Below are 21491 nucleotides of genomic sequence, written 5' to 3'. Positions count from 1 at the left end.
TTTTCTTTGTATTTTTTGTATTTTGTATTTCCTGAGATGAAGAAAGATGTAGCCACCCTGTCCAAAATGATCTAGAGCATGAAGATAAAAGATAAGAGGTTGACTACATTGCAAAGGGAATGAAGCAGCATGACTCCTGCAACTGGCCCCACTGGAGACACAACTTAAATTGGGAGAAGAAAAAACCAAAACCTTCTGGAGTATTATACAAAGTCCACTTGGGGTGACAGTAGTTGGAGGGGAAGAATATATTCCTGAAATTCTATTGCATAGTAGTGGATTTCAATATTTAATTAAGGAATTTAATGTATTAATGAGTCAAATAGTTCAACAGTTAAGTTTAATTGTGCTGGACTTACTAAAGATCCTTCCTTATGCTAGCTTTAACAGCTGCATTGTGATACTTCCTATTCAGTTCTGTTATATATAAGAATCTGTCATGATTCTTTTTACAGGCTTTTGGCTAGTAGAAATGTTTTAATGCTCCAATTGCCTAAAAAAGGCTTTAAATCTGGAGTGCCACAAAGCATACAGCATTTCCTCAATTTAACAACCATTGTTATGGGTATATTAGGATAGAATCGTGAAACAACGACTCCCAATTGGGGAATCCATATATTACTCTGTCCAGATTGGGATTTATGGATTTGGAAGAAGCTGATCCTTCTTTTATGGGCTGCAGAACACAGCAGAGACTTTGTCACACAATTTGGAATCAGACTTATGTGTTCTGGTATAATGACTCTCATAATCATTCTATGTATGGGGGATACCCCATGGGGAAATAATCAAAAGAGGAATGATCAGGTTTGGAAAATCACATTACTGTTCGCTCCTATAGAGGGATATTATCAGAATAGCAGTAAGAATGTATCATATAATGCTACCATGAAGGCATGTTTGGGGAACGATTATGCTTTCATGTGGGGAGAAATCGGCCAAGTGACAATAGCAAAGGTAGAAGGAGTTTATAATGTTACTTGCAAGGAATGCAAAGTTTCTGAATGCATAGGAAGTAAAGTTAATACTGTAACCACTGTTCAAAATCAAGTGGTTCAATGTAATTATTTGTATGAACTTTCTTTGAACATCTCTAAAGGGTTTGCTATATAGAATAAAATCAATAAGGAATTTTATGAACCTATAAATCAATTAAAGGAGGATGTGCTTGAAATAGGACAAGAAATGGAAATATTGAGGATTAGACAAAGATTGGTGTGTGATTTCAGATTCACTAGATTCTGTATGATTAATAAGTAATACAATGAGTCAGAGTGGGAATGGGATAAAATTAGAAATCATCTTAATAAATTATAGGAAAATTCAAATGTAACATTGGGTATTGAAGATCTTCAAAAGATTGCTGATATGTTAGATAAAGAATCACATGAAAATCTAGAACCTGACCAGACGGCCCAGACAATTACTAATTGGATTAAGATAGTACAAGGAATATTCAGTGCCATTGGGCATGAAATTATACCCATAGCATTTGCTGTAATTTTATTCATTTGTATCTGTATCTGTGGACCTACTCTGGTAGGTTGTTTTCTGACCATAGTTAAAAGAATTGTGGAGAATGTCCACAGGCAGGATCTCAGACTTCAAGACTTGAGAGCACCTCAGTAAACAAAAAAGAGGGAAATGAAGAGAATTCCAGGAAGCTAGACACGTCAGTAAGTGGGATGTTCCTCTCTGCCTAAGATTAATCAGAGGTGCATTTAAGCTTGAAATCATGAGAAAACATAAGGTCCTGGCACAATTACTGGGGCATCATGAACTTTACACAAGATTGTATCTCTAGAAACTAACAACATGCTTCAGAGAGTTAGATCATAGAAAATAGAAACCAGAGTTGGTCACACAACAATGCTTTTCATAATAACATAGGGTTTTAAAATATAGAAATGGCACAATTTCTCTTAATACATGACTCTGTTGAATTATCAGCAACCCTGTCTCCTTCTCAACCACCATTAGACCATTTATGTTATGCTGGTCACCAGAGATAGCTGTGTAGAAAATGAATTGGGACCTGAATGCAAGGAAACCAATCAAAGCTTATAATAATAGTCCAAGCAAGGAGGAAAGGATTGAATTAGGATGATGGCTGTGATAAAGGGAAGGATGTGAGAATTTGCTACTTTAGATCCTCAATAACCCAATGGAATAAGAGGAATTCCTTATCTTTCTCTTCAAACTTATTCCATTTCTCAACATCCCTCCCCTCTCTATCCATCTCTGTCAGGGACATCACCATTTTTTTCTGCCATGCTTTCCTGAAACTCTTACTCCTCTACTTCCCCTCATCTCTTCAGAAAGGTTCCTCTCAATAGTTTCTGGATCACCCAGACCTTTGGATATTTCACACATAATGTTTCTCCTATTAATTTCATTTGCTTCTTTTCCATTTCTCTTGCCCTTGAGCCTAAGGGCCTTTATCCTGCTTAGATCTGATAAGAAATCACCTAATTTCTGTTTTAACATATCTAGAGATGGGGAAATCATTATTTATTTATTCAGTCTGTTTTGTTTTGAGATTACTAGAAGGCTTTTCTCTCTTTTTGGCTCAAGATCCTAGTTCCCTTTTAATAATATAGCATTTATGGCACCTATTATTCACATTACTCATGTTGGGTCTTCATCATGAATTGTGACTAAAATATGTTGCACATGTTTCCCTCATGACATCATGTGCTCCTGTGTGCTCCAGGTTTCTTCTACTTGTCTTTCTTTCCTTATTGCAAACCTCCTTTTCTGAATGAGGGTAAAGCACTTACCTCCTCCGCAGGGTTTGGAACACTGAGTCCATTTCTTCAGAGCCCACTCATGGCTTACCGAGTCTTCTACAACATTGTTGTTGTCAACGTTCAGGGAGTCCTCATGGATCATGTACTTGTAGGTCAAAGAAATCTTAGCATCACCATGAGGAACGACCTAGGGATAGATGGGATTTAGAACACATTTTTTTTAAATTTATTTTTTTTAATTTAATGATTACTTTATAATGACAACATTATTCCTTGCACTCATTTCTTTTCCGATTTTTTCCCCCTCCCTCCCTCCACCCCCTTCCCCAGATGGCAAGCAGTCCTTTATATGTTAGATATGTTGCAGTATATCCTAGATACAATATATGTTTGCAGAACCGAACAGTTCTCTTGTTGCATAGGGAGAATTGGATTCAGAAGGTATAAATAACCTGGGAAGAAAAACTAAAATGCAGATAGTTCACATTTGTTTCCCAGTAGAACACATTTATTAACAAAGCATTACTCAAATTTTTTTCTAGGTGACTGACTCATCTCCCAGTATTTGGAAGAAAGGGTAAGAAAGTTAAGACCCTTAAAATAAGATCTTTCTCCCTTCTAGAATGTATTGAGAATGGACAAGTTTTAGCTGGCAGTCATTTGGGAAGTCTGGTCTGAAGTGGAGTGGACTAGAATTTGAAATTCTTTTTCTTGTGGGTTATTCTGTCTTAAGTTTTCTCTTGTTTATCAGGTATCTTTATTCACTAAAGGCACATGTTCCCAGATGCTGCTTTAAATGAATAAGCAATGTTCCAATTTAAAATTTAATTGAGGGAAAAGGGGAAGGAAGAAGACAGGTTCCCTTCCTCCCTCCCCCTCCCCCCAGCAATGTCACATAGGAGGGAAGAACCATATTTACTTCAGATTTATTCTCTCTCCTGCCTCTGAGCCTTTATAAAGGTGGAAGTCCATACTCTCATGCATGGAATGTCTCTCCTTCTCTGTCTCTCTGTCTCTCCTCCTCTCTCCCCCCCAGTGTCTTTCTCTGTCTCTTTGTCTCTGTCTCTGTCAGTCTATCTATCTATCTGTCTCTCTCATTTTCACTTTTAGAATGCCTTCTTCCCTTTAATGCTCAGATCAAATACTATTTCCATGAAGAGGTCTCTACCAGTTTTCTCCTTTGCCACTCCTTTCCCTACCTCTCTTGTCATCACTGTGTATTTTTGCATAGGTCTTATATATTTATTAGTGAATATGTTGCCTCCCCAGTAGACTATAAATTTCTTGAGACAGAGAATGTCTCACTTTTATATTTATATCCCCATCACCAAGCAGAATGCCTTACACATAAGAGGTATTATGCTTGTCAATTAACTCATTTATTGGTGTTAATCTTGTTTAATCTTGTTACTAGATCATTCTAGTTATACTTAGATCTAATGAGAAAGGACAGAATATGACCCTCTGCTCCACAACAATTTCTAATCTCTCCTACCCATTTCTGATCTAAATTTATAGAAGAAACCAATTCTAATCTGTTCTACCCATTTCTGATCTAAATTTACAGAAGAAACTAATTCTACTTTGCCCTGCCCATTTACCATTCTAGCCTTTAAAATCTGCTGTGAAAATAGGGTAAATAAAGATGTTTGGTTGTAAAGATGAGACCCAAGATGCATGTTGCAGCGTTCATGGCTGGATATGGTCAGAGAGAGAATTTGATACCAGTTTCTTTTAGAATTGTGGACATTTCAGGAGCTAGACTGTTTCAAATCCATGTCACCAAGACTATAACTGGTATATAGGAATAGATTTCAGAGTAACTTTTTTGTGTCATTACAAGTAAATTAAGGATAAAAATAATTAACTCAATTTCAATAAGTAATATCCCCTCAACTTTTAAACAAGCAACTCCATTGACCTGTATTCTCCAAAAATGGCCAGACACATGGGATGAATGCAAAAGAAACCCCACTTTACTATGAATGGATGTTCCAGGACAAAAAATCCCAGTGGTCTCAATAGTCACTCTAATTGTCATTTGGGGGTGATGGATTTACAGAGATCCTAAGGAAAAGTAAAAAATCTTGGAAGAGACCTTCTGAAATAGTTTTGTTGATCATATGATTCAATGCCACTGAGCACAATTAGTTCAGCCAAAATGAGGGTTCTTTTATTTATCTTGATGTTATTTTACTTCAAAAATATTTTTTCTGCTTCCCTCATCATAGTTAATGCGATGATCTGGATATGATCTGGATGTGACCAAGGACTCTTACAAGCTACTGTTCAGGGCATAGAATCTATTAAGTTTTTATCAACTAGATAGAGATGTCTCTTTTCTGAGTACTAGTTTATCAAGTATGGAGAGACTTGTTATCACAAGGCCCCTAGAAATACTTCCTCAATATTTCAGGTTGATACTTGGATAAAAGGTACATTATCCATTGACAGGTCCAACTTCAAAGCCTTTCCAGCCTGGTAGAATCCACAATACCTGGAACTTTCTTAGAATAGCCTTTGAAAAGCCAAGGCCACTACTCTACTCTTCATTGTATTAATACAGCTAGACACTGTATTAAGCCTTGAGGATATCGAGACAAAATTAAACAGTCTGCCTTCAAGGTGCTTACATTACAATAGAAGAGACAACATTTAAAAAAATAGCTATGTCTAAGATGCAGTATAAATGGAAAGAAATCCCAGAAGGGAAGGCACTAGCAGCTGGGCTTGGGGGACTGGGAAAGGACTTTTGCAAAGGCAGCATTTGAGCTAAATCTTGAAATAAGCCAGGGATTCTAAAAGGCTCTAGCCACACCACAATCAAGAGAGAGCATAGGACTTCAGTAGAGATGGACAAAAATACAAAATGATGCTCAATCCTGTGTAGTATCATTTTGCTTCTGTCACTTGTCTTTTGCTGGGATTCCTCAGGCTTCCTACTACCCTAGAATTTCTGAAATATCCAGATAAGTAATGCGGTTATTAGACAAGTATCATCCATAATTTATAAAGATGGATCATGATAAGATTTAGTGGAGCTAATTTCCATCTCAACTAAATCACAGGTCTTTGATAGACTCATGAATTTTTAGTGTGTCCATTGACATCAGAACTATCAAAAATGTAAATTTTCAATACATATATGACTTTACTTGGGGGCAGGGGGCAGTGGGTCAGAGGCTATTGACAGACAGATTTTGATCCCTAGAAGAAGAGTAGGAATATCAGCACAGGAAAGAGAATCTGGATGAGAATTTTGTCAGATTGTTTTTTCACCATTGCTCACACTTAGAAACTTACTTAGAAACAGCTACCATTTCCTATTCTTGTCCTTCCCACTCCTCATCAATAAATCATGAGATTTGGAGCTGAAAGGGACCTCAAAGTCAATTCCCTCATTTTATAGTTAATAAAAGGGAGTCTCAGAGAGTCTATGTCTTATAGCAGAACTGGAATCTGAATTGGTGTTGGGCCAATTCGGTGCCACAATGGATATAGACTACCAGGCATGGAAAAAAAGACTCATCTTCATGAGTTCAAATTTAGCCTCAGATATTTCCTTGCTTTGAGACTCTGGGCAAGTCACTTAATCCTGTTTGCCTTAGTTTCCTCCTCTGTAAAATGAGCTGGATAAGAAAATAGTAAGCCACTCCAGTAGTTTGTTTGCCCAGAAAATCCCAAATGACAAGTTGGATATGACTGGAAAAAAAGATAATTCTTATCCCAAATTATATGGTCTTCCTGTTATACCTGGTGACACTACCAACAGGGCCTAGGTTCAGGTGATCTGAAACTCCTCACAGACAGAAGTTTGGCAGGCATTCAAATAATACTGGGAAATTAAAAAACCACTGCTCAAGGGGCAGACCCTGGGGAAAAAGAAACTATATGACAATCAAATTCTAGAACGCTCAGAGTAGTATAATGAGGACTCCAGAGAACGTCTAGAACTCTTAATGTCCATTCAGCTGCATGTCTTAATCCATGTTTGAGGATGCTTTTATTTTTCAGAATCTCTACTCCAGGGTACCTAGCTATGGTTCCTTATTTCATCTCCACTATTGACCTTGTATTTATTTTGTATACTTATGTAAATGCAAGTTATCTCTCCCAGCAGAATGTAAACTCTTTGAAGGCAGGAACTATTTCATTTTTGCCTTCTAGCACAGCATCTGGTGCATTATAGGTTCTTAATAAGTACGTGTTGATTTTCTGACACATAACTAACAGAAGTTAAAAGATGTCTTTTTGAAATGAATTCCTTAGAGGTTCTAGGAATTCCTCAGAGAGTTCCAGAAGTTCTCTATGACCTTTAAACTCACCAGTACTGTTATGGCACCGTAGAGAGGGCCCATCGTCTGGACAGTTTCTCGATCATCATCATTTCGATATTCCCATTCCACACCCATGTCAATGAAGACCTTGGAATCAGGAACCAAGTTTTCCTCATTCAAAACAAACTTTCCCGTCTCTTGGTTCTTGATGGCTGGGGATCCAAAAGAGAAATGTACCCTAAAACCCCCAGCCAAAGTCAGAGTTTAGCCAATATTGGATAAGGGAGAGCAATGAGTCAGAATAAAGGGCTTTATTTCTGCCAGGGAAGTTAAAAGACAGCCCAGGCTGTCACCCTGTACTCAGAGGTTCAGGGCCCCATGCCCCCCTTGGTAAAAGCCTTCTATTGGCAGAGTAGTTGGAGACACTTGGTTGAGTTTCCTTGCTTCCAGTGCCCCCAGTATACCCATATATGATTGCCCCTTTTGGAAGTAAAGATCATGCATGGAGCGGTACCCACTCATAATTCTGTTGCATTGCTTGCTAAACATACCGTTCTTGAGATCATGGAGCTAGAAAGGATAATTGAGACACTCTTGTCAAACCCCCTCTTTATACTTATGAAAAAATTGAACCTCAGAAAGGGAAAGTGCCTTGCTTACTCAAAGTCACACAACAGAGTTGGGCTTTGGACATAGCTTCCATGACTACAAAGATAATCTTTTCCCCCAGCTGATCATATTAAGAAACCTGACAAATCTGCTATCTTATACCTCATGCGGTTACTGTTCTAGAAGAGGTCATCAGTCACTGCCCCAGGATGCCAAAGGCGAAACATGATCTCCTGGGAGGAGAACTGGAGCGTCCTGCTTAATGCTACCTCAACATTAAGGGAAATCTGTTGCTCCTGGGGAAGAGATCAGCACCAACTTTCTTGTTCCCATGTCTGTATTATCATTGGCTCATACTAATGGAACAAATCTAAGAGCATTGTAGGGGATTTGAGAGGAGGTATTCTTTGTAGCACTGTCCACCAGAGCATATGCAAAAAAGTTTAAACTACCTGGCATGTACCTGAAGGGGGGTAGATACCTCCATAGGTTATGAATAGAAAGAACACTGGATTTTGACTTGGGACTAATGTTGCTTCTGCTTCTTACTACTTATGTGACATTGGGCACGTAAACTCTCTGGGTTTCCCTTTTCAGCTCTGTAAAATGGAGTTGGAATAAATGGGCTTTAAGGTTTTTTCTGCTTTTGAAACTCAGGATATGCAGATACTTACCGATACATGCAGATACAAGGTTTGACGCCAACAAAGTAGCAGTGATAAGTTTATACTAAATGCCAGAATAGGAAACTGTTACTAAGCTAGAAATTTATATCATTCATGGGTGAAATGAATGGGTCATTAGCTAGACAGCTGTACTAGTTAAAAATTATCTATGAGAATCTCAGTCAATTCGATCACAGTGAAATAGAAGAATTTCAATTAGCATCAGGTGAATATAAATGAGATGCCTTGATATTAATTTAAAAAATTAAAGATGATCAGAACTGGGAGGGATCTTAGGGGCCCTTTAGTACAACCACCTGATTACAAAAATCAAAATCTTAGAGTTGGAAGAGCCCCCAGAAACTATCTAGTTCAGCATAAGATGGTATGAAAATTCTGTCTCCAACCTAGTAAAGAAATGGTTATACAGGTTTTGCCTAAAGGCCACCATTAAGAGGCAAACCCTGATTCTTGAGGTAGTTCATTCTTCTCCTGGATAGCTCTAATTATTGAAAAGTTTTCTTTATTCAACAATTAAGTAAGGGAATTCCCTTACTTAATCAAGTCTAAATCTGCTCCATCATATCTTTAATCTCTATTTGTGCTACCCGCAGGGGTTTAGTAGAAAGAAGCACAATCCTTCTTTCAAATACCTGAAGACAGCTCTTTTGTCCCCCTAAGTTTATTCTTTCCCAAACTAAGCTCCTCAGTTCTTTCAAACAATTCTTAATCAAACTGCTTGCAGCTCCCCACCTGGCCACTTTCCAGTTTTTCCTTGTGGTCCCAGAACTAAACACAGTACTCCAAACATGTTCTGATTAGGATAGGATATAACAGGGCAATTATCTCCCTAGTCCCAGATATTAGAAATATTTTAATGCAATCTTGTCTTTTTCCTCCCCTGCAATATCATATATTAATGTGCATAAATAAAACTGGCAATCCATTAAACTTCCCCCACTATATACTTTTTATATCTGTTGCTGACCATTCTTTCTTTTCTCATCTTGTACTTGTCAAGTAGATTTTCTGAATTTAATTATAAGACTCTAAATTTATCCCTATTATATTTAATCTTATTAGAGCTACCTCAAGGTTGAGATTTATTTGGATTCTGACTCTTATTCAATATTATCCAACATGTTAGCTATTCTTTTCCAGTTTTATGCCATTTGCAAATTTGATAAGCATGACATGTAGCCCTTTCCCTTCAAATCACTGACAAATATGTAAAACAGTACAGGGTCCACTGGGAGCATCCACTTGACATCTTCCTAGCCGACACTGAATCATTAATACTAGCTTTTTGGGTCCATTTATTTTGAATCCATCAAATTGTGCTACCACATTTCCCATTTTTTCAATGAGAACTGCATGAGGGACTTTATCAAATAATTTCCTAAAATCTAGATAAACTATATATTTTAGTTTAAATAAAAACTAGATATATTTTTTATCAGATTACCAAATAATAATCCTGGGTAAAAGCAAAACAAACAAAAACAGAATGATTTTACCCTTTCATGGTCTGTTCTTGAACCCATGATTAGTATTTGTGACTCCTACCTCTTTTTCTAGCTGTTTACTAACCCTCCCATTAATAATACATTTGAAATTTTTTACAGGAATCACATTCAAGTTCCTGACTTATAGTGAACAGATTTCATTTTCTCCATCCCACTGAAAATCAATGACTGGCACAGTAATCACATTTGCCAGTTCTTTCACTATATAAGGATATAATTCATCTGATCCTGATAACTTGAATTCATAAAGGATAGTTAATGGACTCCCACCCCCACTATTATCTCACTGCTTATCTTGGATATCAACTCCTTATTAGTTTACATTTACTCTGCCCTTACTTGTTGAAAGATTGTTCTTGGCAGAGAAAACAGAAGCAAAAGCAGAACTGAATATTTCTGTCTTTTCTTACCATCTTGAGTTATCACTGATCCAGATCAAATAGTTTTCTTATTCCTTCTTTGAGCATCCTTTTCCCTCCCTAATATAGCATAAAAATTCTTTTTTTTTTTAATCTTAGCTTCCTTCATTAGCCTCGGTTAGCTTTGAGTTTTAGCACTCTAGACATTACTATTAAGGGACCAAACTACTCTTTAGTATTCATTCTCCATTATCTCTTCTTTCTATCTTCGGTATATATATTAAAAAAAATTAAATTAGTGAGTTCCCTGTGTGTTACACTGATCTCTTTAGGCAAATTTCCCTTATTCTACTTATCAGAATTGCTTTTTCTTTTCATAACCTCTGTCACCCATGAACATTTTGCCTACTGCTGCCTAGGTATGACAAAAGGAATGATTTCTCATTGCATGCTGAATTGGCATGAAAAACTTGGAAAGGAGAGGCATTCTTTTTCATTCTTGTTTTAAGAGAGGACCATTCCATTACAGATTTTCTTTTGGATCAACTCTGTGGAGAAAGTCAGAGAAGGCAGATATATAGGGGGGAGCTGATTCCTCAGTTTGTTCCTTATTTGCACTGTGCTTCCACAGAGACTCTGAGAAATTTCTTCTTTTTGGTTATATTGGAGCTCCTTTCTTGGTTGTTTTCTTGTTTCTCAGTGAGAGAGTTTATTCAATCAGTTTATTTCCTGGTATATTTTAATTTGTATGACTTTTCTGATTTTGGTTTGCTATATGTTTGGATAATTGGGCTTATTCACTCATCACTATTCATGATGATCTTTTTGTGCAATTATCCTTCTGGGAAAGAAGCTATGCCTTCAAATATAAACTTTGGGTACCCTTCCCCTTTAAGAGATAGTGACCAAGAAAGCACTCTTGGTGCTTTGCTTCCTTATATTAAGATTGCTTTTACTTCTCTGTTTATACACATTTCATACATTTTTGTTTATATATCTGAGGCCACAGGACTTACAATAGCTTTTTCTTGGATTTTTAAAGAATATTATTCTTTGACCTTATGATGAAGAACCATCTATACCCAGAGAGAGGAATGTGGGAACTGAGTGTGGAGCCCAATACAGCATTTTTACTCTTTTTGTTCTTGTTTGCTTGCATTTTATTTTCTTTCTCATTGTTTTTCCTTTTTGATTTGATTTTTCTTGTGCAGCAAGAGAACTGTATAAATATGTATGCATATATTGGACTTAACATATTTTTTTTTTTTACCATGTAACATATATTGGATTACTTGCTATCTAGGGAAGAGAGTAGGGAAAAGGGGGGGATTGGAACATAGGGTTTTGCAAGGATTAATATTGAAAAATTATCCATGCATATCTTTTGAAAAAAGCATTAATAAAAAAAAGAATATTATTCTTGAGAAATTTTCATACTTCCTAAGATGGTTTCCCAGTAGAATTTTAGTTCATGGGATCCTACCTATCTTTCCTTTAAAACCAGGGATAGGGAAACATCCAACTCATAGACCATATAAGGCCCAGGGAATTCATTTGGTCTGGCCCAGCCAAAGCAACTGCAGGTGATGACCAGCTGAAAGCTTGGTACAACAACTTTCCTGCTTGAATTTTTAAGTTGATAATTCTGTATGTTTCACAAATGATAATATCCGAATAACCCTTGTCAGAAAAAATATTCCCCATCCTTGCTCTAAGCTTTTTGAAATAGGCTGCTCTCAAATCTAGGCAGAGTTCATGTCAGACTGTACCTTCCTGGTATTTCTCCTCTCTGAAGGATATATCCTAAAATGACATGGTCACTTCATCCTCAGGGTTCTATCATTTCTACCCTCATTCTTCTTTGCTGCTGAGAATCAGATGCAGAATAAATATTCCCCTCTGACTCCCTGCATTGTTTCTTCCTCTTTTAAAGGATGGAATTGTTATTAAGACAAGCTTTTTAAAAAAATGATCTGTTAGGAAAAAAGTTCAGTAGATTTCAAAATAGTTGCAATTTCTTATTGTTATCATTTGCCTCTTCCAGACCTGTGATGATTTCAAAATAGTTGCAATTTCTTACTGTTATCATTTGTCTCTTCCAGACCTGTGATGTGTTCCTGAAACACACCTTTTTGTCCCAGTGGTCAGTAATATGCTCCAATGAGGATAGCAATTTTTATCTTTCTCAACTGATCTTTATTTAAATGCTCTCCAATGTATTTCTCATTTTTGGTTCCTAAACTTTTTCCCATTACTTAATGTGTAATACATGTGTGATATCTTATGTTTCCCTATTGTGTTTGTTCTCATAGTGTGATCATAAATCTTACTTCATCAATTTAAATCAATTAAATAACCCTTCTTGTATTTGTTTATTTTAGTTTATTTTTCTGGTTATTCATATTTGGTGCATTTTTTAATTAAATGTTCTATTGCAGGTTTTGTTTTCCCTTGGATTTTTTTCAAGTTTCTTTCAGTGTCTATTTTTTTTAATGTTTGATTTATTTATTTAATATTTCCCCCTAGTTTCATAAAAAATTTAAATTTGCTTTAAAAATTTTTGAGTTTCTGTTTCTCTCCCTCATTCCCATACACAGTTAAGAAACTACATGTGAAGTTAGGCAAAATGTTTCTATAAAAGTCAAGTTGTCAAAGAAAACATCTCTCACCCTAATGAAAATTAAAACGCTCAAGAAAAACTAAATTTAAAAAAAGAGAAAGAGAGAAAACTTCAATTTGAATTCAGATACAATCAGTTCTTGTCCTATGGATAGGATTTTTCATCGTAAGTTCTTCAGAGAAATGGTAGTAATAGGTTGATGATTGTATTATTGAGAATAGTAGTCATTTAGTAGTAAATCCCAAAACATTGCTATTATGTATGCTATGTATGTAGTACATTTCACTTTGCTTGAGTTCATGGAGGACTTCCCTGTTTTTTTTTTTTTTCTGAGAGCATCCTGCTCATCATTTCCCATAAAACAATAATATTCCATCACAAACACATACTACAGTTTATTTGAGCCATTCCCCAAATGATGGACATCTCAATTTCCAATTAGTTTTTTTTTTGCCCTCAGAAGAGAGCTTTTATGACTGTATTTTGTATATATGTCATTTTCCTTTTTTAAAAATCTCTTTTGATATTCATATCTAGTAGTGGTGTTATTAGGTCAAAGGCTATGCATGAATTTATAGCCCTTTGGACACACATCATATCTTTTGATCATTATCAATTGGGGTATGACTTTTTTTTTTTTTATAAATTAGACTCAGTTCTCTCTGTGTTTGAGAAATAAGCCTTATCAGAGAAACTTGCTTCAAAATTCTTTTTACAATTACTATTGCTAACTGTATGCCTCCCCCATTTATTCTCTCTCTCTCCTTTCATCTTGTCCTTCCTCAAAAGTATTTTGCTACTGTCCACTCCCTGCCCCAATATGCCCTCTCTTTTGTGATTCTTCCCCACTTCCCATATCCCATCCCCCTCCTATTTTCCTGCAGAATTAGATAGATTTCTATGCCATATTAAGTATGTTATGTTGTTTCCTCTTTGAGCCAATTCCGATGAGAGTAAAGTTCACTCACTCATTCTCTCTTCCCCTCCATGTAAAAGTTTTGTTTTTTGTTTTTGCTTCTTTTTTATGGCAGATAATTTGTACCATTCTATTTTCCCCTTTCCCTTTCTTCTAGTATATTCCTCTCTCACTCCTTAATTTCATCATTAAAAAAAAGATATTATCCCTTCATATTCAACTTACACCTGCGGCCTTTGTCTATACATACTCCTTCTAACTGCCATAATGATGAGAAAGTTATAATGAGTGATGAGTATCATTCTCCCATACATTAATGTAAACAGATAAAACTTTTAAGTCCCTTATGATATCACTTTACTGATTACCTCCTTATACTTCTCCAGAGTCCTGTGTTTGAAAATCAAATTTTACATTCAGCTCTGGTCTTTTTGTCACAAATGCTTGAAAATTTTCTATTTCATTGAATGGCCACATTTTCCTTCAAAGGATTTATATACTCAGTATTGCTGGGTAGATGATTCTTGATTATAATCATTGCTTCATTACTTTCTGGAATATCATATGCCAAGCCTTCTGTTCCTTTAATATAGAAGCTGCTAAATCTTGTGTTATCTTGACTATGTCTCCACTCTACTTGAATTGTTTCTTTCTAGATGTTTGCAATATTTTCTCCTTGACCTGTGAGTTCTGGGAATTTGGCTATAATATTCCTGAGAGTTTTCATTTTGGGATCTCTTTCAGAAACTGATTAGTGGAGTCTTTCAATTTCTGTTTTCCTTTATAATTTCTTGAAAGATGATGTCCAGGCTCTTTTTTCTTTATCATGACTTTTAGGTAGACCGATAATTTTTAAGTTATCTTTCCTGGATTTACTTTCCAAGTCAGTTGTTTTTCCAATGAGATATTTCATTTTTTTTCATTTTGGGGGTTTTTGCTTTATTATATCATGATTTCTCATAGTCATTAGCTTCCATTTGCTCAAATCTAACTTTTAAGAAATATTTTCCTCAGTGAGCTTTTGTACTTCCTTTTCCATTTGATCAGTTTAATCACTGATTCAAAAGTTAGGCCCGGGCCAGGGCTCTGCTGGCATGGCTTCCACTGGGACTATACAGTGGACTTCTACCCTGATATCACAGATCTTTTTTGCTGATCTTCTAAGTTGCCTCAGGCTAGAAAATGTTCTACTTTGTCTTTTGGGGCATTCTGATGATGGCTCTAAAATTTGTTTAGAGTCATTATTTAAAGGAATTTGGAGACTTTGGGGAAGAGGTTGGGCAAGTTCCTGCCTTTATTCTGCCATCTTGGCTGTCCTTCCTCTCTCAGTGTTTATTCTTCTTACTGCATTGTAACTTCTTTCTATGGCATCTAGATTGTTTGATTTCATAAGATATTTTTCTTTTTTACGCTGGTTTTAAGTTGAAAATCCGTATGATTATATTTGTAAGATTCAATATCAGTACATTCTTATTAACCATTAAGTGAGCTCAATCCTTGTCCAAGAGTCCATCATTTTCAAGTTTTAATTTATGGCCCCAAAATCTAAAATCTTAGGTACCACCCTTTCACCCAGTGATTTATTTTTAAATTTGCCTTTTTCTCTTCAAGTCTTCAATCAATAATAGTGATAGAAAAACAGCTACATCCCTAAATCCTTCAGTTTTTTTTGTCCAGGAGTTCATAAACCTTAGCAATGTTTACTAGATTCATTCTGACAGTATCAATTGTGCCCCCGTGAATTATTAAAAGAAAGCAATAATAACCATCTGTTTTTGATAAATCTTGGAAGGCTTTCTTTATCTCCTGGGTAAATTGTAAGCCTTTATCTTATTATCAACCATCTCAGTAAGCTTCTACACAAAATTTTAAGTTACTACTACTCAACTCTTCTTCCCATCCTTCCTGAATGACCTCTTACTGATAAGAGATCACAACATGGTAAATACTTAATGAATGCTTGTTGACTGCTGAATATGTAGATTCAAAGAATGATTAATGGAGGGAAAGTAGTTGCACAGATCTCTTATTTTTAAGATGATCAGATAGGTCTCTTGCTTCACTCCTGTTTCTATCCTCTAAGCTATGGACACAGTTTAGGAGTCCCCTAAGGCAACTAGGTAGTGCAGAGGAGAGATCAGGCATACTCAGGCAAGAAATGCAGCTTCAAATAGAAATCCTATTTGATCTTGAAGATGTGTGGGGTGCTTTTCAGCATACTGCCTATTTTTAGGGACAGTGAAGACCACCAATTCATCTTGGATGGTTTGGAGAAAGGCCATGTAATATAGTACTAGAAAGACCACTAGGGTAAATGTCAAGAGGCTCCAGCCTCTCAGCTTTTTTCTAGATGTATGGTCTCAAGTAAGTCAATTTATTTCTCTAAGATTCAGTTGCCCCAGTTATAAAATAGGGATAACACCATCTTATCCTGGATGGATACTTTACAAGATCTGTAATAGTGTTGGGTATCTAGGTGGTGCAGTGGACCACCTAGAGTAGGAGGGACATGGAGTCATAGGACCTGAATTCACATCTGGTCTCAAATACTTACTAGTTGTGTGATCTTGGGAAAGTCACTTAAATTGATTTGCCTCAGTTTCCTCATCCGTAAAATAAACTGGAGGAGGAAATGACAAACCACTGCAGTATCTTTGCCAAGAAAAGCCCAAATGGGCTCATGAAGAGAAGAACACAACTAAAAAATGACTGAACAACAACAAAAAGGGGAAGTGCTCTCTATATTGTAAAATATTATTCAGATATGACATAAGTAAAATGTCCCTCACAGAACCATAGGATTAAGATGTGAATGAATCTTGGACATCATCTGGTTTAACCTTTTCATTTTGCAGATGAAGAAATTAAGCCTACTGGCTGTCCAAGTTCATATAAGTAATTTTGACCTACTTGGAACCAGAATTCAGGTCCTCTGATTCAAAATCGGAGTAGAGTGTATTACCTTGCTAAGTAGTGAATTCCCCATTTACTACAGGAGGCTGGATGTTCACTTGCCAGGGATAACTTGGAGAGAATATTGACTCTTCCCAGGAACTCCACAACAAATCATCTTGTTCCCTGATGGTCTTAAGATTGTCTCCAATCCAAAAATATCATCAAATTTTGGGGGGTTTGGCTCACATAAGATCAAGAGACTGAACATATTAGTTTATTTTCCAATATTGGCTCATTCTCAGTCCATGTGAAAGCCCTAATTGCATAGTGGTCTTTGGGATATTACATCTACCTTCATAGCTATGGCCTTCTCAATTTCCTTCCCCATGCTCATTTTCTCAAAGAAGGACCGCAAAAAATGTTTTACAAGTCCTATTAAATATTTATAAAGATAAGGCCCTCCATCTCCAATCCAGAGCCCAGTTTTAAGACTCATACTAATGTTAAGCCACCCCCGCAAGACCACAGTTATGAATTATACTCACCCAAGGTGTGATGGGTAGAATCTGTCTCTTGTATGAGCAAATGTCTTGCCCCAGCTGGGATTTCGAACATCTTGATGTAACCTTTATTAATATATTTAAAGAAAAAAACAAGCTTATGATGCTGGGTTATGGCCTGATGCACTCTAGGAATTTGTTATGAGAAATGAATAAATAGAAAGAATTATGTTGTATAATGTACATATGGTCACAATCACATCCATATGAATACATAATATATAGGGACATGATATAGAAACCTATAAACACATATGTTTACTAACACATGTACCTATGAACATAAATACAGGACCATGTGAACATATGTTCATGAACGTATCTGCACTTAAGTACATACCTATTCAAAATTGGCATTTCACAAATAGAGCAATAACTAACCATAAGTGTGCCTGGGATGAAATTTGTGGGTGTTTTCCTATTCCTCAGTTATAGTAACTGAGTCAGTGAAATGAAATCACTTGCCTTAAGTCATTTGGCTCTAAGTCCTAAATCACAGGCTGTATGGGAAATTCAGTGGACAATAATTTATAGCCATGATTAGTCAAAAGATTATAGGTCTATAAACACAGCTTCCCCATGTCCTACTAGGAGCACAGCAATGTGCTAGTTACTGAGGACATCAAGCTCTATTCAGCAATAGCCTTTTCTTTCAAAAGGAAGAGTAGGATTTGAGAATACGGCCAAATTGGGGTAAGAGCATTCCAGGCAAGGGATTGTTGGGGCAGAGACACAGAGATACTAATCATCCAGTTTGACCAGAACTAGGGGCAAATTAAGTTGGAAATAAAGGTCAGATTCAAGATTGAAAGCTTGGTTGAGGAGTTGATGTAGGATGGTGAGACTCTCTACATGACAAAAGACCTCCCAAAAAGTGAGAATTAGTGACCAAGAGGGATGAATGACATGATGGGGCTCCTACTCATACCAAGCAGAGTTGGCTCTTTGGGAAAGAACAAACCAATGGCCAAAGTCTCAGCAAGACCAAGAGAGAGGAGGCCTGTGAGACTTTATAACATTTCAGAGAATCTTAGAGCAAGAAACACTAAGAGGAGAGGTGGAATCTAAGGATTTGATGCTGACATCCCAAGAGCACTGTGACACTGTTCCAAACTAAAACCTTGGGAAAAGGATATGAGTGAGGACTGGGGGGAGCAACTATGGTCATTCAGACATTAACAGACTGTTGGAGAATGCTTGATTTGAGCAGAGACGTACTTGGTCGTGTTTGTGTACCTTTTAGTATCAGATTTCCAATTTTATGCAATCTGCTTATAGAAAAATGCCCTCTTCCACTACAAAACAGAAATTGCTCTGCAACATCTAATCCTAATGATGCCTGGGGAGCAACGAGAGGCTGAATAACTTGTCCAGGATCACGTAGCTACTAAGTGTCTGAAGCAATCCAAGTCTTCCTAATTCCAAGACAGACCATGTATACTCTACATCACATTAGCTCAAGACAGTGATGCAATGGTGCTTATAAAAGGTAAACAAACAAACAAAACCAAACCAACCTATCTCACTGCCTGATGGTGAAATGCTCCATCTCTTTAGTCTTATTTAGTAATTTGGGCAGCTGTGGTTCAGGTAGGAGAACTTGAACAAACACCTCAGACCAGTGGTTCTCAAATTTGTTTTTGGCCTCAGAATTCCTTGACACTCCTAAAAATTGTTGCTTTATGCTATTAAAAATTACTGAAAACCCAAAGAACTTTTAGTTATATGAATTATATCTATCAATATTTAGTGTATTTAGAAATTAAAGCTGAGAATTTGAAAATATTTATCTATTAGTTTTCAAAAAAATCATAAAACCATTACATGTTAACATAAATAACATACTTTTAATAAAAAAAAAACCTCTGTTTTCCCCAAACAACAATAATTTGGTGAGGAGAGTAGGATTCTTTTATATATTTTTGAAAATTGATGTCTGGAGATAACAATTCTCCTACTTTTGTATTGAATCTGTTGGAACATATTGTTTTGGTTGACATATAGAGGCCTCCTAAAGATATGTAGTTGGAAAAGGAGTATTTTAACAGGCAAATAACATCTTAGTATTATGAAAACTGTTTTTATTTCACCAATGCTATGAAAGAGTTTCATGGAGTCTCTGGGGCCTTTATGACCACACTTTGAGAATTGCTGTCTTAGACTTTATCCCATAGTAAACAGGGAATCATCAAAGACTTTGAGCAGAAAAGGTATATGGTCATACCTGTTTATTAGGCACATTTATGGGGCAACATGTACATGTACATATGGAGAAAGACTGGAGGTGAGGAGAAAAGAACACTATTGTGATAGGGTCCAGCTGTAGGAACAGGAAAGAATTCACAAGACCTAGTGACTGGATGTTAGGGTTAAGGAAAGAGGAATTTTATGATGATCCATTCACCCACACAGACATGGACATATGAAACTACTAGGGAGTAAGTGACTGAAGGGAGAAGAGTCTTATAGAGGATAGAACTGACCTTGTTTCTTAGGTAATCTTGTGAATGTCCCTTTGATTACTTTGCAGTGAGAGTTATCTCCTCCACACACACCACATTTGTCTTCTTGTTTGGTGGAACCAATCACTCGGTCACAGCCAACTTTCTGTGGGGGGGAAAAATACCCTGGTTAAGAATGACCCCACTGTTATTCCTCAACAGCATCAGGATGTCTTATACTGTAGCCAAAGCTACTAGAGCCCCATGATGCTGGTAGGTATATAGCAAGAGCTTCAAAGATCTCTGGGGTATAGTGGAACACCCAACTTAATCAAAATGAGAAGTACTTGAAACACTGTAGGAAAAATCAAAAGTCTGCAAGTCATATCCTATTTTCAGTTAACTTTCTATTTCAGAAGGCACTGAAGTGAATCCTTTTGTAAATGAATAATCTTCTGGGCTATCTCTATCGACAAAAACATTGTCTATCTACAACTGCAATTATAACATTTATTCTCATCTATAAAAAGGTGTAATGTTGTACGGAATTCAGATTTGGGCTACTTTAGGCCTGTACTCTCACTACCAGGTTGAAGATGTGGTTCTTGGAGCATCAACATAATTCTCTGTTCTGTTAAAAACATGGATTTTTTATTCTGCTGAATAGCTTTTTCCTCAGTGACATCAATCATGGTTTTGCCATTAAAAAATCTGAAGGGAAGGTCATTTCTGTAAAAGATGTGCTGGGATTGGGACAAAGTTCCTCCTGATATGGTGTAATAGAGAGATCAATGAGCTTGGAGGCAGGAAGAATTGGTTTCAAATTCCACTTTAGGTAGTAGCTCTGATCCTGAATAAGACATTTAATCTCTTTGGGCTTCCTTCATCTACAAAATGAGGGTTAGACTTGATAATCTCTACGGTCTCATATATTTTAGCATCTGTGATCCTACTCACACACTACTCTATGCCAGATCTGGCCCTAGAGTACCGGTCATTGAGTGATTCCATTTTACTGATGAGGAAACTGAGGCACAAAAGAGTGAGCACTCAAATTCTCTGACTGCTTAAAAGTTACCTAGTAATTTCTTTTTTTTAATGTAGCTACTTTATTTATTATTATTATTATTATTATTATTATTTATTTTATAGCTTTTATGCATGGGTAATTTTACAGCATTGACAATTGCCAAACCTTTTTTTCCAATTTTTCCCCTCCTTCCCCCCATCCCCTTCCCTAGATGGCAGGTTGACCAATACATGTTAAATATGTTAAAGTATAAATTAAATACAATCCTAAGTATACATGTCCTAACAATTATTTTTCTGTACAAAAAGAATCGGACTTTGAAATAGTGTACAATTAGCCTGTGAAGGAAATCAAGAATGCAGGTGGACAAAAATATAGTTACCTAGTAATTTCACCTTTTTGCATTGTTTATACTCCTCCCTGTTCCCTAAAACCAGACTCTTCCCAAGTTTAACTTTTCTTTAACTCCTCCTTAGATCTGAAGAAGGTCAGGTAGTTCTAGCTAATAAGATCTTTTCCAATTTGGCTTATTCATGTATAGTTGAAGGTCACCTATTCTAGAGTTATATTATATATTCTAGAGTTATACCATAATAAGAACATGTGCTTTTGTAGGGTAGGTATTATTTCACATTCATTTTGTATCCCCAGGACACCTAGCCATGTGCCTGGCAAACACTAGACACTTAATACATGCCTGTCATTTGATTTATAATTTCATCCTCATCATTCCTGAGGAATCCTTCGAGTGAAAATTACTTCCACCAGAGAAGGTATCTACCTTCCTCTCACTTGGCAGATATGAACCAGGGAACTGTCTGAGACAGAGAGAAATTAAAAGAC

At 36.4% G+C, this 21491-nt stretch overlaps 1 protein-coding gene across 2 annotated transcripts in view; it reads right to left on the bottom strand.

The window, feature by feature from the left end:
• ADAMTS2 (ADAM metallopeptidase with thrombospondin type 1 motif 2) overlaps window positions 1–21491 on the bottom strand; it is a 472323-nt gene that overhangs the window by 24692 nt on the left and 426140 nt on the right. For both annotated transcript variants that reach the window (XM_051978728.1, XM_051978729.1), the window contains 4 exons: window positions 19661–19784; window positions 17163–17243; window positions 7076–7239; window positions 2781–2937 (listed from right to left, as the gene is read on the bottom strand). In XM_051978728.1, coding sequence (XP_051834688.1) covers window positions 2781–2937; window positions 7076–7239; window positions 17163–17243; window positions 19661–19784 — 526 coding nt within the window. The remainder of the gene's footprint in view (window positions 1–2780; window positions 2938–7075; window positions 7240–17162; window positions 17244–19660; window positions 19785–21491) is intronic.

The sequence above is a fragment of the Antechinus flavipes genome, chromosome 2 (assembly GCF_016432865.1).
Source record: "Antechinus flavipes isolate AdamAnt ecotype Samford, QLD, Australia chromosome 2, AdamAnt_v2, whole genome shotgun sequence".
Lineage (NCBI taxonomy): Eukaryota > Metazoa > Chordata > Mammalia > Dasyuromorphia > Dasyuridae > Antechinus > Antechinus flavipes.
This window is presented reverse-complemented; position numbering and strand designations above follow the sequence as displayed.